The 18,044-nt window shown below is 38.9% G+C and overlaps 1 protein-coding gene across 1 annotated transcript in view; it reads right to left on the bottom strand.

Annotated features, from left to right (window-relative positions):
- Positions 1–18,044, bottom strand: part of PDCD1LG2 (programmed cell death 1 ligand 2) — a 54,335-nt gene that overhangs the window by 11,099 nt on the left and 25,192 nt on the right. The window contains exons 3-5 of the mRNA XM_036738799.1: positions 14,305–14,652; positions 9,262–9,522; positions 1,911–2,045 (exon numbers count right to left, since the gene is read on the bottom strand). Coding sequence (XP_036594694.1) covers positions 1,911–2,045; positions 9,262–9,522; positions 14,305–14,652 — 744 coding nt within the window. The remainder of the gene's footprint in view (positions 1–1,910; positions 2,046–9,261; positions 9,523–14,304; positions 14,653–18,044) is intronic.

Below are 18,044 nucleotides of genomic sequence, written 5' to 3'. Positions count from 1 at the left end.
GTGTGAATTTGTTTTGCTTGACTGTGCTTGTTTATTGTAAGGTAGAGTTTTTGAAATCATTTTTTATTGGGAGGAGGTAGAATTTGGGGGACTAGGAGAGTGAGTGATAATGCTATGTATGGCAGTAACTGTGCCAAGAGGAAGCAAGATCTGCATGGTCTTTGCAGGGCTGTCCTATAATTCTTCCTCTTTAAGACAAAGATTTCTCTTACCCTTTTTTTTGCCCTCCTCTTCCCTAGCCCCTCTCAGTTCTCTATACCTCATACAGCAAGTAGTGGGGTCTCAAGGTCCCTTCCAGCCCTCAATTCTATGGATCTGTAATGTATTGCCCCAAAGTCTTGTGACTACAGTCAGCAAACTAATGCACAAAGATAGGGTTTTATCTCATGATGAATATGAATATAGAAATAATGACTAGGCTAATAAAACAAAAAGAAACCAAAAAAAAAGTCAATTCCCTAATTGGAGTATTATATGATAGTATATATTGTTTTCCCTCCTTATTTTTGGAATGGGGAACCAGGACTGTGGTCCTTTTGAGGGGCCGGCTTGGTTCTGATAAACAGATTGTTTCGGAAAGTACCAGACATACCCTACCAACTCTCCTACTAGCCAGGAAATAAAAAGATCCTAAGATCTAGAGCTAGAATGAACCATTAGGCTAACCACTTAATCTTAGAGATGAGAGCAATGAGTCCTAAGAGGGGAAGTGCCTTGTCCATGGTCACAAAGGTGGTACACAGCAGAGCTGGAATGAGGTTCTCTTGCTCTAATCCTAACGTTGAACATATTGACATCATGGCTGGTTTTCCATTTTGCAGGGTGTTAGTCAAAGGAACTTTCTTTTCCTACCTTGTCCAAGAGTTCAGGACAGGCTTAAGTGAAGGGGCCAGCAGGATGAAAGAAAAGAAAGACCGTGCAGAGTGCCTCTTCCTTTTTATTTCTATCCGTGTCCAAACACCTGATCCAAATTACCATGGAGAGATATCCCTACAAGGATTTTCTAGGAAATCTAACAGTGGGGAGAGTCAGAAATGAATTCTGCTGGGAAATTAAAATCAAAAAGGCTGAGTCACCCCTGAGGGTTCTGTGGGGTGCTTAATCTTCTCTCTCTTATAAGGAGCACTGGCCTGGGAGTTGGATGACCTAAATTCTGATCCTTGGAAAAGGGATTTGAGTTTTTTGCTTGGCCTCAGAGCGGCAGAACTGCTCTGAACAGTGGCCACTGCACATAAGTAGATTTTGGCTCAGAATAAGAAAAAATTTCTTAAGAATCAGAGTTGTCTATAAATGTGAATGGACTGTCTCAGGAAATAGTGAGTTCTTTGTTACTAGAGGTCTTCAAGTGGAGGCTAGTAAGGTTTAGGGGAGATAGCAGCTGAGGTCCCTTCCATGCTGAAACTGTATGCCTCTGCACTCTGAAAGGCTAACACTCATCAACATGGTCCTCAGAGCCAGCAGAATTACTCTTAACATCTGGATCTCATAAACACTAACATATCCATGGATCAGAGACTGAGCAGAACAAGGCAGTTATGCTTGAAGGAACAGAACATTTCTCCCACCCCAAAAATTTTTTTTAAAAACTTAAAAGGAAAACAAGTGTTTCCTTACCAAAGATCAGCACCAGCTAGTTTAGGGGAAAGACTATGGGAACATCAAATCAAAACCAGCAGATCAGAGTGGAGTTTATAGTATCATGGAGATGTAGAACAGAGAGCTAAAAAGGTCCCTACTGATTATATAGTTCAAACTCAATGGTTTGATGAAGATACTGAGCCCAAGGAGATGAAGCGACTTGCTCAGCTATTAAGGATCAGAGCCAAGATTTGAATGCTTGATTTCCTGACTCCAACAAAGTCCAGCCCTTTTTTCATTATGAGTCAAAGCAAGCAATAGAGGCAGCTTACCCGTTCTGTGTGAGTCCTTCAGGCAAAGTTGTCTTCTAAGGAATATCACGGCTGCCACAAAAATCAAGATGATGATGCAGGTGGGAATGAGAATATAAGTCAGGGGTAATTTTTCATCTGGAATTTCCTGTGGATCTGCAGAAATAAGTCACACCAGAACACTGTTAATAGGTGGCCAGTTTGAACAGGGATTCTGATACATACCAACCGCCTGCCTCATGCCACCTATTATGTTGCTAAGGTACTCAGGAATTATCAGTTGAATTGAATTGAGTTGAACAAAGTTGGTTCTTGCCCTCTAGGAGTTTGTCATTTATAAAGCTTTTTGAGCTGTTCGGGTGAAATGTACTTTTGGGGGAGGATTCTGGGAAGATGGCAGAGTAGGTCAGAAAACTTTCAGCTCTCCAAATTTCCTCCACAGAAATGACAGTACATTGACCTCAGAGCAGCAGAAAGAAAGACCGGGGTAAAGCCTTGTCTGACCTCTGGGGGTGGAGGTTTGGCCTTAATGAAGTGCAAACACCTCCAGGCCAACTCTGCAGAATCAACAAACAACAATCCCTGGGGGCAGCTGGGGTTGGGAGGCAGCCCCAGCCTTAGAAACGTTCATCTCACTGACAGTGTGGGGGTCTGACTGCTGAATTGAGAAGTTTGAAGGACCTTCTGCTGTTTAGGGAAGCCAAGCACAGCTGTGCTGACCTGACATTTTCTGGGCTGGGCTGCTGCTTTGGGGGAGAAGGAGCTAGCATAGGCCTGGTGATTGCAGTAGCAGTGGAGCAGAGACCTGGCTGGCTCTGAGCACTTGCTGGAGAGGAGAGTTCCTGGTTTCAGTTCCAGTGCAGACTGGACAGCTGTAGTTTGCAGCCACTGGAGGGACCACACAGGGAGCAAGATCATTTTCAGGACAGGTTGGCTAGAGGCCCTAGCTGTGGCTTAGGAGTAGAGAAGAGAGCCCAAGGTTGAGCCCTGGGACAGACCTCAGAAAATAACAGTGCGAAGGGTCTGAGACTTGGGACATCATTCCACATACCTCAGGTTGAGAACTTGATACTAATAGCTGCTAAAAACAAAATAAAACAGAAATAAACAAATAAAAATGAGTAAGCAAAGGAGAAAGAACTCAACCATAGATAGCTACTATGGGGATAGAAAAGATATGGGTTCATTTTCAGAGGAGGATAATGGAGCTTTAAAAAGCCACTTCTTTTTCACTGAGAAACATCAAATGGCTCCAAGCACAAAAAGAGTTCTTGGAAGAGCTTAAAAAAAAAGGACTTTAAAAATCAAATAGGAGAAATCAAGAAAAAATTAGAAAAAAAATGTTAATGCAAGAAAATTATGAAAAGAAATTCAACCACTGTGAAAAAGAGAATCAAAAACTTAAGGAAGAAAATAATTCCTTGAAAATGAGAATTGGGCAAATGGAAGCCAATGACATTCTAAGACACCAAGAAATAATAAAACAAAATCAAAAGAATAAAAAATAGAAGAAAATGTAAAATATTTCATCAGAAAAACAACTTATCTGGAAGATAGATCAAGGAGAAATAATATAAGACTAGTCAGACCACCTGAAAATTATGATTAAAAAAAATCTTAACTTATCAAGGAAAATTGCCCTGGAGTTCTAGAACAAGAAAGGAAAGCAAAAATAGAAAAAAAAAATCCACTGATCACAACCTGAAAGAGATCCCAGGAGTAAAACTTGCAGAAATATCATTGCCAAGTTCCAAAGCTCTCAGGTTAAGGAGAAAATATTGGAAGCAACAAGAAAAAAATAATTTAAATATCATGGAGCTACAATAAGGATTACGCAAGACCTAGAAGTTACTGCATTGAAGGACTGGTCTTGGAATACTATATTTCATAGAGCAAAAGAGCTGGGGTTAAGACCAAGGGTAATTTACCCAGCAAAGCTAAGTATATTTCTGAATGAAAAGAAAAAAAGGACATTTAATGAACTGAAAGACTTTCAGGTATATGTTGTGACAAAAACAGCAGAACTTAAGGGAAAATTCAACATATAACATCTAGGAAAAGTATAAAATAAATATTAAAGACCAATTATAAGGGACTCAATAAGGTCAAATTGTTTACTTCTTATATATGAAAATATGATCCATTCTCTTATGACTGTCATTATTATTTGGGTAGTTTGAAAGAAAGGCTGAACTGAGTATGATGGGGTCATTCTAAAAATAAAACTGTGTAGGAAGAGATAAAAAGGAGTAGTTATCTCATACAAATGAGATGTTAAAGGGAAAACTGATACAGAAGAAGCCAGTAGGTGGAGTGGGTAGTGCTAGAACCTTATTTTCATTAGGAATGGGTTAAAGAGGGGACAACATATATATCTAGAAAGGTATAAAAGTCTTTTAAATTCAGAAAGCAATAAGAGGGCAAGGGGATAGGGTTGGGGAGAGGATAAGGGAAGGACAATGGGAGGAGTGAGTAGGATAAGGAGTAGGCAAGTAAGCAAGGTAGTAGGTAGAAGTAAAGCAGAGGAGTGAAGAGGGATAGGAATCAGGTGAGAAAGATAGTGAGGAAAAATAGGAAGGAGAAAAATAACACAAGTAATTATAGCTTAGAATGTAAATGGGATGAATTTGCCCATAAAATGGAAACTGATAGCACATTAAATATTTGAATTCAGCAATATGTTGCTTTCAAGAAATGCTATAAAATTATATGAAACATACACACAAAGATAAAATAAAGGTCAGGAGTAGAATTTATTAGGTTAAAAAAAGGCAGGGGTAATAATCATGATTGCAGACAAAGTTAAAGCTAAAATAGATTTAATCAAAAGAGAAAAAATAGGGAAACTACACTATGTGTCAGCAAAAAAACTATTCAATATTGTTTTAGACCATTTAAATAATTAAATAGTATAAAATACCCGAGAGTATACCTGCCAAAACAGACATGAGAACTATATCAACATAAACATAAAATACTTTTTATACAAATAAAGTCAGACCTAAATAATTGAAGTAATATTTCTTGTTCATGAGTAGGTAAAGCCAATATAATTTTGAAAAATGACAATTTTACCTAACTATTCTGTTTATTCAATGCCATTCCAATTAAATTACTAAAAAATTATCTTACTAATTTAGAAAAAATAACCAAGTTCATTTAGAAGAACAAAAAGTCAGGAACTTCAAATAAACCAGAAAAAAAGATGTAAAAGAAGTAGATTCAGTGGTATCAGACCTTAAACTATATTATAAGGTGGGAGAATTGTTGAAGTGTAAAATGGATAATTTTGATTACTTTAAATTAAAATTTTCTTGTATAAATAAAACCTATGCAGCCAAGGATAGAAGGAATGCAGGAAATTGGGGGAAAAGCTTTCATAGATAGTCTTTCAGATAGGATGTGATTGTCTTAGAATACTGTTGTGATGTGGGAAATGAGCTAATTGATTTAGAAAAACATGGGAAGACTTGAACTTATGAAGGAAGATGCTATCCACCTTCAGAGAAACTGATGATAGGAGGAAATGAGCATAGTACAGTCTTATATATGTGTGTATAAGTGTATGTGTATATATGTGTGTATGTTTATAGATATCTATGTATGTGTGTATGTATATATGTATGTGTGTATATATGTATGTGTGTGTATATATGTGTGTGTGTATGTATGTATACATATATATCCATGCTTAATTGTAGCCTTTTTTAGGGAAGGGAAAAAATAAAGCAAAAAGTGCATGGCAGAGAATAAAAGAAAACCTATAAGGAAGCAAAGAAAAGCTGGGCAGTATTGAAAACAATATGCAGTATTTATTATATAATTTTTCTTGAGATAGACATTTATCGTTTTATATTGAACCCTCTCTTATGTTCTGCTGTGTACATGGCAATTTTTTTTCTTGTTTTGTATTGAAGTTTAAAATAAATTTTTAGAATTTCCAAAAAAAAGTACTTTTAAAAAAAACTTGCAAGGAAGAAATTCTGTAAAACAATCAAAAAAAAAAGCAATAAAAAAAAATGATCCAGGGAGCCAATTATCACTAAATGGACTTGGACATATCTTAAGCCATTCCACAAGCTGCTGAGGTACACTTGTTCAAAATTTCAAAATTTCCACTTGTGCTTGCCTTGACGATACATTGAGAAGGGCTGTCAACCACTCCAATTATGAGAAGAATGTGGTCACCCTAAGAAGCCAAGAACAGATGTCTGATGGAGATATGGATGGTAGACAAGAGGTAAACAAGTCTAAGTACAGTGGAGTGGAAACACATGAAGCATTTTAGGAAACTGAAATTAAGAGGTTTGTAGGGAAGTCAGTGATAGTATCAACACCAGGAAACCATAGAACCGCATGGGCACTATCAGCTACCATATAGTTTTCCTGCCCTTGCATAGACATAATCCTTTAGGGGAGGGTATTGGGGTTGGAGTGACCCAACACCAGTGGTATTCAATCAACAGATATTCATTGAGATTAAGATGTTCACAGAAGGAAAACTCTTTGAGAGCAAGGACTATCTAATTTTTGACTTTTGACTCCAGTCCTCCTGACTCCAGGCCCAGCACATAGTACAGTGGCAGACATGGGGTAGGTTCTTAATAAATGCTTCCTGAGTTTAATTGAATCATTGAAGCTTATGCCTTGCTCAAAAGAAAAATGATCATGTAGAAGAGGTAGAGTATTAGCATTGCGTCAGACAAGATATGAAAATCCATGAACCTGAGAATGGATACATGAAGCAGAGCATCTGGGTGAGCATAAACAGAGGGGAAAATATTCTGAGTATATATGACTGGTTATCTTGCCAAAAGGAAAATATGCACAAATTTCTCTTGAGAGATATTACAAAAATCCAAAGACATCAAAAAAAGAAAGAACAGACCCATAGTAGCAGCAGCAACTCTGTGTGTGTGTGTATGTGTGTGTTGTAGCAAAGACCTGGAAAATAAAGGAGTGCCCATCAACTGGAGAATGGCTAAACAAATCATGAATGTGAATGCAGTCATATCGCTGTATTGTAAGAAATAGCAAAAACGATGAATGAAGTCAGAGAAGCCCAGGAAAACTTAGATGAACTGATGCTAAGCAAAATGAATAGACTTAGGAGATCAGTTTATACATTGACCATTATATTTTATAAAGAAAAACAACCTAGAAAAACCTAAGAACTCTAATCAGCACAATGACCAGCCAAGAGTTCAGAAAACTAATGATGAAACATGTTTCCTACCTCCTGACAGAGGGGTGATGGTCCAGAGATACAGAATGTACATTTCTGGATATAGATAATGTTTGTCGATTTTTTATTTGATTGACTGTGCTTATTTGTTACAAAGTAAAGTTTAACAACCTCTTTTTTTGTCCAGGGTTGGGGATGGTGGAGGGAGAATTTGGGGGAAGAGAGAGGGTAGTAATAGAGATGCCGAAAAAAGAAAAGAAAGAAAAAATGCTAGTATAGCATTTATTAAAATGCACAGAAGAGAACATAAGGAAACTCAGTGGAAGACATAAATCAACCAAGACAGCTTTGGAATTAATGTGTTGCATTTATTATATACTTAAAAAAACTAATCACTACATAACTGATTCATGGTTTCACATAACTCTACTTTTCTGCCCTTTGTACATGGACGTGTTTGCTGAAGTGTTTGCACATTAAGAATAACAAAAAAAAGTGAAATTAAAAAAAAGGATTTCAAACTAGCACAGAAACAAGACAGAATAGGAACAATTTGGATATCTATTAGAGGTCTCATTCTGCTGAAAAGCAGAGAGTCTGACAAATGCTTCACCTGCTAATAGTTTCATTACCCAGAAAATAGAGGAAATGATGAGGTAAGTTACTATTCTAGATCTAATTCTCACCGAGAAGGAAGAATTGGTCGGTGCCATGGAAATGTTGGGAACCTTGAGAGAAAGTGACCAAGTAGTTTTAGAGTTCACAATAGCCAAAGAGGGAAGTACTGAGCACACTCTCAAAGTCTCTGATGCAACCCTGAAGGTATGAAGAGGGAGAAGAATGATCAAGGGCACTCTGGGAAAGAGCCCATATCCATTCCTATTGTCATATAAGAATGGTTGGAAGAATTGGAAAGGTTTATCCTGGAGAAAAAAATGACCTAAGGAGGGAAAAGGCTACCGTCTTCAGATCCCTCTGGTAGAGGGATTAGGTTTTTGCATTGGCTTCAGGTGCCTAGGGTAAGCCCAATGGGTAGAAATAATGATAGTTATTGCTATTACTCCCATTTCTACAGCTTTCTGTACTTATCACTATCCCCATTTTTGTTGTTAAGTCGTTTTTTAGTTGGGTCCAACTCTTTGTGACCCCAGTGAGATTTCCTTCATAAATATACTGGAGTACTTTATCATTTCCTTCTCCAGGGTCCCCATTTTACATTTGAGGAAATTGAGGCAGAGGATAAGTGACTTGCCTAGGGTCACACAACTAATAAGTGTCTGAGGCTGGACTTGGACTCCAGTCCTCCTGACTCCAGGCCCAGCACTCTATCCATCGCACTCTGTAATTATCCCCATTTACAGATGAGAAAACAGAGGCTTAGAAAGACTAACTGTCCCTTTAGAACAGAGCATTTCAAGCTAGAAAGGACCTTGGAGATCATCTTACCTACACCCTGAATCTACAGATCAGGAAACTGAAGCCCAGAAGATCATTTGCCCAAAATTATATAGGCGGTAAATAGCAGAGCTAAAATTATAGGCAAGAAGGTATCAACCAGCAGCAAAGCACCCTGAGGAAGAGACAAAAGGCAGCAAGTGCCAACTTGGTCAGTAGAGGAGGGAAGACTGAGTCATCTGGAAAACTTTTATGAAAGAGGCATACCAGCCGGTTCTTGAAGGGCGTATAAGATTTAGGCAAAGAGGAGAGGATGAGGAAAGTCAAGAAGTATTTGGAGGACAATAAGCCTTTTTGCCTGGAGCCAAGGGCTCTTGTAAAGAAAACCATTCAACCCTACTGTGAAGCCCTTTTTTAAGAGCCTGAGGGGTATTATGGAAAGAGCTCTGGTCTCAGACTCAGGAAACTTGAGTCTGAATATGCCAACTTTGACATTTACTTGCTGTGCAATTATGAGTCAGTTACTTTGCTTCAGTTTCCTCACCTGCAAAAAGGGAATAAAAATACTCACAGGGTTGTGAGAACAGACATTTGGAACTCCCAAGAGACATCAAAATGTGGGTTATCACCAGAAAGGGTCTAGGTTTCCCAAGGAAAAGGCAAGATGAGATTACAGTCTCTGGAAATGAGTTATGGAACTTGCCTCAATTATGTGTTGTTGCCAAAAAGCATTTGATAAACAACCCCCTTCCACGGGCAACCCTGATATTTGAAAGGGGCATCAAGGGTTACCTAAAACAGCCGACGTCCTTTCTTGGGTATCTTGATTCCAGAACTCACAGCTGATGTTCCTATGAGTGTTGTCCTTTAGCCTCAGGACACTGGTGATGTTGTAGAGACCCTCGGGGGTCTTTGAGTGGGTGGTATTCGCAGGTTCACTGATGTTTAGCCAGGATACCACTGCCAGAGGATAGCCTTTAGACTGACAGGTAAGCTCTATTTCATTGCTTCCTGGGACCCTGATGACTTGAGTATTTATTGTCTTGTAGGAAGCTAGGCAGTGGAAAAATGAAAATGGAGTTAAGTTTTCGTTTTCTACTTCATTTATTCCTTACTTCTTGCCCTCATAGAATTTATATTTTCTTGATGGTTGCTACCAGGAAAAGCTTTAGTTGAAACAGTTAAAAAGGTGTTCTGAGGATTTTAATTAATTTCGTAATTCAGTTAACACTATGTGCATCACTCTGCTGGGTGGAAATATATATGAAATATAAATATGAAAAATGAGACAGTTCTTACCCTCAAGGAGCTTATGGTCTACTTACTGGAAGGCAAGGAGTTTCTTCTCTTGCTATTAAAAATAAAGGAAACTCTGATCATCATCACAGTCATGGCTAGGAGAGGAAATATAATTACATTAAGGTTCCTAGAGCACTTTAATTGCATCTTTCCCTTGCCCATATCATACACTGCCCTGTGTTAATACTAAATTGTGCATGATGGACCGCTCTCCCTCCTCATAGACCATAAGCTGCTTGAGAGCAGGAACTATGTCACTTTTCATATTTATATTTCATATCTATATAATATATTTCTGCCTAGAAGAGCCCTGTACATAGTAGGTGACAGATGTTTATTGAATTGAAAAATTAATTAAAACCCTTGGAATACCTTTTTAACTGTTTCAACTAAAGCTGTTAAAAATTTATTTTATTTATTTATTTTTAGATTTCAACATTCAACATTCAATCATGAGATTTTGAGTTCCAAATTTTCTCTCCCTCCCTCCTCTCTCCCCACCCCAAGATGGTGTGCAATCTGATATAGGCTCTACATGCATATTAAACATATTTTCACATTAGTCATGTTGTAAAGAAGAATTAGAACCAATGGGAGGAACCACAAGAAAGAACAAAAAAAAAGAGAGCAAACAGTTTGCTTCAATCTGTGTTCAGACTCTGTAGTTCTTTTTCTGGTTGCAGACAGTATTTTTCATCATGAGTCTTTTGGAGTTGTCTTAGATCCTTGCATTGCTAAGAAGAGGTAAGTCTATCAAAGTTAGTCATCGCACAATGTTGCTGTTACTGTATAAAATGTTCTCCTGGTTGTGCTCACTTCACTCAGCATCAGTTGATGTAAGTTTCTCCAGGTTTTTCTGAAGTCCACCTGCTCATCATTTCTTATAGCACAATAGTATTCTATTACACTCATATACAACTTGTTCAGCCATTCCCCAATTGATGGGCATCCCCTCAATTTCCAATTCCTGGCTACTATATAAAGAGCTGCTCTAAACATTTTTGTACATGTGGGTCCTTTTCCTCAACTAAAGCTTTTCCTGGGGGCAACTAGCAAGAAAATATAAGCTCTATGAGGGCAAGGAGTCTTTCATTTCTTCTGCCGGAGGAGAAGCCAGAAACAGGTACTAGATACCCTCAAATAATCATGAGCTGATGATATTTACTTAGCATTCACACACTTAATTGTTCTCTGTGTATTATTACAAAAAAAAGTCAGACACTGAAGATCTAAAACAGGCATTGGTGATACTGATTCCTCCAAGTGCCAGACCTAGAGTCAGCAAAACCTGAGAGCAAATCTCGCCTCAGACCCTTACGAGCTGTATGACCCTGAGCAAGTCATTTAATCTCTGCCTCCTCAGTTTCTGTGGTTGTAAATTTGGCATAATAATAGCACTTATCTCCCATGGTGGTTGTGAGGCTAAAATTAGAGAATATTTATAAAGGGCTATGCAAATCCTAAAACACTAGATAAATGTTAGCTGTTTTATAGAAAGATAAATTGTACGACACAGAGAAAATGATTTAGCAAGGGATCACGTTAAAAATAGTTCAGTAAATATTGACCTAATTTGTGGACATCAGTAAGCTGTGGAAAATATGAGTTGCTTGTTGGCATTGGGTGAGAAGTGGAGAAAATCATTACCAGACTTCCAAGCAGGCAGAGAAGGCTTTTTGGAAGGAAATAGAATTTTATGATGTTTGCAACTGGCTAACACACTAAATCATGTAATAGTGGGAGTTATGGCTGTTGGCGTTGGTGTTTTTTCTCCCTACTATTACTATTATGTAAATTACTGTTGTAACTTACTATTGTGTAAACTTCACGAAGGCTGGGGGCCCTGTCTTATCTAAACCTGCTTGCTCCAAGCCCCTACAACAGTGCTCTGCACACAATAGATATGCCATGTTTGTTGGATAAATCAATGAATGATTAAATGAATACTTTTTGTAGAAGCCTATTCAGGCATAGGGATGAATAGAGAAAGTAGAAAGCTGGGAATGGAAGCAATAAAGAGTAGTGATAATGGCTTTACTTACCCGGATAGGACTGAAAGGCAGCTTAATTTATGTAACTCTTAGACTACTCACTAGTTGAGGGTGAAAATCATTTGATCCTGATATACAGAGAGATACTACAGACTAATGAGAAACAGGAATGAAACATTAGGCAAATTGCCATCATGTTCTTCATCCTCACCAACAGAAAGTATTCACTGTGTATGTAGCACTATGTGAAATGGTGACTTGAGTAGACGTTTTCAGGAAAGAGGACAAAAGTAGAAAAAGCCAGGACCTAGAAGGTTGCAATAAAGGTTTTTTTTTTTAAATTGAATAAAATAACCTAGTCAGAAGGGCAGCTGGGTAGAACAATGGATTGAGCACTGGGCCTAGACTCAGAAAGACCTGAGTTCAAATCCAGCCTCAGACACTTAGTAGCTGTGAAGCCCAGGGCAAGTCACTCAGTTTCCTCATCTGTAAAAGGAGCTGGAGAAGGAAATGGCAAACCACTCCAGTGTCTTTGCTAAGAAAATCCCAACTGAGGTCACAAAGTGTTGGATGTGACAGAAATGACTAAACAACAAATCTAGTCAGAAAATGACTAGTGGGTGCATTAGATATTTGAATTGGAGGCTGAAAGGAAAACATAAAAGAGTGAAGTTTGGTAGAAAAAATCATCAGGATTTGGGAAACAATTGACTAGCATTTATTAAGGACCTACTGTGTGCCAGGTGTCATATTAAGTGCAGGGGTTACAAAAACAAAAATGAAGCAATTCCTGCCCTCAGGAAGTTTACTTTCTATACAGGGAAACAGCATGTACACATCTAAGTAAGTATATACAGCCATATCAAAAATCACATCTACTTCTTGTTTGAGAAGTGAAATGGGAGCATTATGCACCCACCCCCCACAAAATGTGGAAGTTGGGCTGAGGGCAAGTTTCTTAAGAAAAGATGAGCAATTTTCGTGGAATCATGTATCATAGAATCTTAGAGGTGGGATGCTAAGAGTCACTGGGTCTAGCCTCGTGCTCAGGGTGCAATCCTTTCTATATCAGTCATAACCAATGACCACTCAGCCTTTACTATGGGGTTCTGAAAGAATGAGATACCACTATTTTGGAGGGTAGTACCTCTTTTACTGTTGGACAGCTTAAGTGAATCAAGAATATTTATCAAAGACCTAGTAGATACCAATCACTGTGTTAGGCACTGATGATACAAAGAAAAAAAGAGTTCTTTCCATTAAGAAGTGTAGGGTCTACTGGGGGAAGCAAAATATACACAGATAAATTAATGCAAAAAAAATAAGGTAAATTCAGTGTCATTTGGGGATGAGGGCACTAATAATTGGGAGAATCACAAAAGGATCGCAAAAGGAGGGGGTGAGGAGAGAATTTTTCTCACCTCTCACTTGCGCCCTCCCACCCCCAGCAATACCTACGGCAGCCACATACATAGTGGTGAGAACAGATGCTTGCCTAGGTGAGCCTGAAATGGGACTTCAAATTCTTGGCTGCCTCTTTGCTTTGTGTTTCTTTCCTTGAACACAGGTCATCAAACAATAATCCCAAGAGATTACTGCTGTCAGATTTGGTGGCTATCTCATGATAGAGTAGAGTCGAGTCTCTCATGACTCATGGAGAGTCATTGCTTTGGATGCTGCTTGCCCAATAGTGGGAGGTATTCCCTGTAACTATAGCTTTCATGGAGAAAAAGAATACCTCTTCCAGGAGGATGGGCCATTTGTGACTGACTGTCCAGAAGCTATGGATGCTGAGTTGCCATTTGGACAGTATATATTTGAGGTGAATGTGAAATATATGTTAAGCAGTCTCATAAATCTCCCGTAGGTCTTTGTCTCCCTGGAGTGTATTTGAGGGAATGAGTTATAGTTTATTTCTTAAGTGTGTATTGAGCCCTTATGAGCCTTTTGCATTTTAAGCGTTTCTTTTGTTGTGAAGTAACTGTCTGTCCTAAACCTGTATCTGCTGTTTTATACATTGAATACCCTTTACTAGAAGAGACTCTAGTAATCTCTTTTAAAGGAGACCCTAGACATGAGCCATACCTAAGCTTTGTTGTAGAGATTATAGGACCATAGATTTAGAGCTGGAAGGAATCTTAATATCTGGTCCAATTCCCTCATTTTGTGGGTGAGGAACTGAGACCCAGAGAAGTTGGGTGACTTGCCCAATATCATACAGCTAATAAATGGTAGTGGCAGGATTTTTACCCAGGCCATCTGACTTGAAATGCCTCTTTCTTTCCACCATACTATGCTGACTCCTGGACTTCAGGTGGGGACATAACGAACCAGAAAATACAAGAAAATGTCTGCCTCCTTCTGTTTGGGGTCAGGCTTCGCTGTGAATGGAACCAAGTCTAATCAAGCCCAGAGTTAGAGCCTTTTGTGTCCAAGATTCAAGGGATCTCACATATTCTGAAACATACCTTCATTCACCCTTTTATCCTTAATACATCCTCACCCGCCTTCACATATGATCGTGCACCCTTACAAGATAACCAACCTTTTACATGCAGAGTGACATACTTGTAGTCCGCGGCATCCCTATAAAGAAGCAGGCAGTGGTACTGGCCAGCATCCATTATCTGGACATCCCTAATATGAAGCAAGGCTTTCCTGAAAGACAGCTGGTCCTCTAACAACGTCATTCTTCTTCCACTGTGCTCACTGTGAATTTCCAAGTCTTTCTGTATACTAGGAAAATTCACAATTTTCCTTTCATCCTTCGTCCAAGTGACTCTCAATGCTTCAATGTCCACTTGTCCTCCAGTGTCAAAGTTACACTCCATTGTCACATTGCTACCATAGTCCGCTATATACAGTTCCTTGGGAACAGTTACTGTAAATAAACCTATGGGGGAAACAAAACAAAAATACCATGGCATTATCTGCCCACAGACTCCAATTTTGTCTTGGCTGGGACAAAAAAGGCCAGCCCCATATCACCCCCATGGATTGCATGGTACAGTGAATAGATCAATTGAATACATGTCAAGAGACTTTGTCATTATTAGTGTAACCTTAATGTGTGTCACTCTCCCTAATCTAGATCTCATTTTTTTTGTAAAATGAAAGGTTTGGTCTAGATGGTCTCTAAGGACCCTCCTAAATGTGATGGTCTTTGAATCTATAATCTGTGGCTTCATAACTTCATCTGGGCCTCCTCTCATTTCACACATCAGGAACTCTTCCTTTTGCATTATTTTTTAGATACACTGTCACTGCCCTTTCTTACATCCCTAAACATCCTACACCTGGGGTAACACAACTATCCTTGTCCCACTTCCTTTTAAATGGTCAAAAATTATCCTCATCAAAAATTGTTTATCAAGCTACTTCCTTTTTAAGATCCTTCAGTGGGGCTCCTTTCTAATTATGTCTCATGTAAAATTAAACCTCCTTTAGTTGTGGAAAAAACATTGCCTCTGAAATAAGAGGATCTGGGTTAAAATCTTATCTCTGATACTTCCTACCTGTGGGACCATAAACAAATTATTTAACCTCTTTTGCTCTAAGTTTCCTCATCTATAAAATGAAGGGTTTGGACTAGATAACCTCTTATGTCCCTCACAGCTCTAGATGTGTGGATTCGCGATCTTTGTTGGGAGCCTTTCCATGATGCTTTAATAACTGAGCCCTGATCACTTCAGCAATCCTGAGTCTTCATCCATTACCCCAGTCATTTATTCATTCAATCAAAAAACACTGTATGAAAACCTACTAAGGGCAAGGTGCCACCGTCTTCCCAGTCATCCAGGTTAGTAATGTTGGTGACTATCTGGACTCTTGCTCCCTGTCACTCCCCCATATCCAATCAGTTGCCAAGTCCTGTCATTTCTATGTTCTTAATATCTCACATATAACTGCCTTCTCTTCTCTGACGCTGCCATCAGAATAGTTCTGACCCTACTGCAGGCCCTCATCTCCTCACACCTGGATTATTGTAATAGCCTATTGGTAGATTTCCATGCCTCAGGTTTCCCCTCACTCCAGTTCATCTTCCACTGAGCTGTCACATTGATCTTCCAAAAGTGCAAGTCTATGTCACAATCCCTACCCCCACTCCCACCTCATTAAATTATCTCCAGTGGCTTATTATTGCCTTCCTGATCAAATATGGAATCCTCTGTTTAGTTCATAAAGCCCTCTATAACCTGCCTGCCTCCTACCCTTCTAGTCTTTTTATACCATACACCCCAGCAGGTAAGCTGCATTCCAGTGCCATTGGTCTCCTTGCTGTTTCTCAAATGTGACGCTTCATCTCCCAACTGAGCATTTGTACTGGCTGTCCCCCATGCCTGGGACTGTCTCCCTCTTTATCTCTACCTCCTAGCTTTTCTGACTTCTTTTGAGTCTTAGATAAACTCCCACATTCTGCAATTAGCCCTTCCTGACCACCCCTTAATTTTAGTGCTTTTCCCTTGTTGATTATCTCTAATTTATTATATATGTATATGTGTACACACACACACACAGTTTGTATATAATTGTGTGGATGTTGTCTCTCCCATTAGACTATAAGCAGGGACTGTCTTTTGCCTTTCTTTGTATCCCCATCACTTAGCACAATCCCTGGCAAATAGTAAGTGCTTAATAAATGCTAGCTGACTGACTTTACCAGATGTTGAGCTCCAAGACTAGGAAAAAAGATGTTTTTAAACTAAAGCTCTCCTCTTTTTAAGTATGTGTGTTTCTGAAGCTCTGTCCCAGGCTTTCTTCTCTTCTTATTCTATACTAGTTCCTTCTATTAGTGATCTCATCCTATCCATGGATACAATTATTATTTCAATGCAGATGGTGTCCAAATCCTAATATACTCAGCCCTGATCTCTCTAGTCCTGGATGGTGAATATCTAAATACTCATCATCATCTAAAACTCAATATATCCAAAACTCTTCTCATTAACTTCTCCCATAAACCTGAACCTTCTCTAAACTTCCTGCTTCTGTTCAAGGCACCACAATCCTCCCACTTACCCCATTTCATAACTTCAGTCTTACCCTTGATTCTTCTCTCTCCTTTATTTCCCATATCCAATTCAAATTCCTATTAAACGTAACATTTCTCACCATTGTTGCCTTTTCTCTATTCACAAGACCACTAATTAGTTCAAGTTTTCATTTCTTTCCTGGACTTACAGCAATAACCTTTCAACCAGTCTCTCTGCTTCCAAACTCCTCCCTTTCCCAACCTTCTTCTACACAACTGCCAAAATAATCTTCCTAACATAGCACCCCATTTCCCAAAGTGAAGAGACAGTGAGGAGTCCAGAATGACACCTACATTGCTAAGCTGGGTGGCTGGGAGGCTGTCCTTAGTAAGTGCTCATTAAGTATTTTTGATTGAATGCAAAGTGATTGGATAACTGGGTGAAGGCTAAGGATTGCTGGAGCGTTTAGGGTTCAGTTATCAAATTCTACTTCCCCCAAACCTTCCTTGGCTCACTACTGCCTTTAAGATTAAATGCAAACTAAAAAGTCCCTCAAAATCTGGTTGTTCTTTTCCAGCTTTATTTCAAATTATGTCCCTTCACTGCTCCCCTTCCCCCGCCCCCATGTAACAATAAAACTGGACTACCGGTCTCAAACTTGACACGTCATCTCTCCCTGCAGTCCATTTTCACAAACCATCCATTATACCTGGAATACACTATTTAATAAGACCTGACTCTCAGAATCCTCTTTCTTTAGGCTCAGCTCAGGTGCTCCCTCCTCAGTGAAACCTTCCCTAATTGTCTCTATTTGTTAGTGCTCTCTTCCTTCCCAAATTGCCCTGTATTTATTTACATGTGCACTCTTTTATCCCAGCAAAATATAACCTCTTTCAGGGCAGTGGCTGCTAATATTTCTATCTATGTAACAAAAGAATCTAGCACAGTATCTGAATGTTGTTGATTCTTCTTTGATGTTTGTTGAATGGAATCGTTGAAGTGGCAAAAGCTGCTAGCAAGTAAAAGTGATTTGTGAACTTAGCTCCCTGACGTGAACCAAAAATACGCCGGGGAACTCCGAACTCAGTTAAATTTACTCCTGATTATGCATTAAAGCAAAGCGCCTCATACAAACAATTCACCTGGTTAATGGAAGCCTTAGGAGAAATGAAATACAGGAATTTATTAATTAAAAACATAATTAGAACTCCCATTTCTGTAGTGCTTTATAGCCTACAAACCACTTTTCTCACAACAACTCTGTGTTGCAAGGTAAGTGCAACTGTAATCTTTATTTTAGAGATTAGGATTA

Source organism: Trichosurus vulpecula, chromosome 9 (assembly GCF_011100635.1).
Source record: "Trichosurus vulpecula isolate mTriVul1 chromosome 9, mTriVul1.pri, whole genome shotgun sequence".
NCBI lineage: Eukaryota > Metazoa > Chordata > Mammalia > Diprotodontia > Phalangeridae > Trichosurus > Trichosurus vulpecula.
This window is presented reverse-complemented; position numbering and strand designations above follow the sequence as displayed.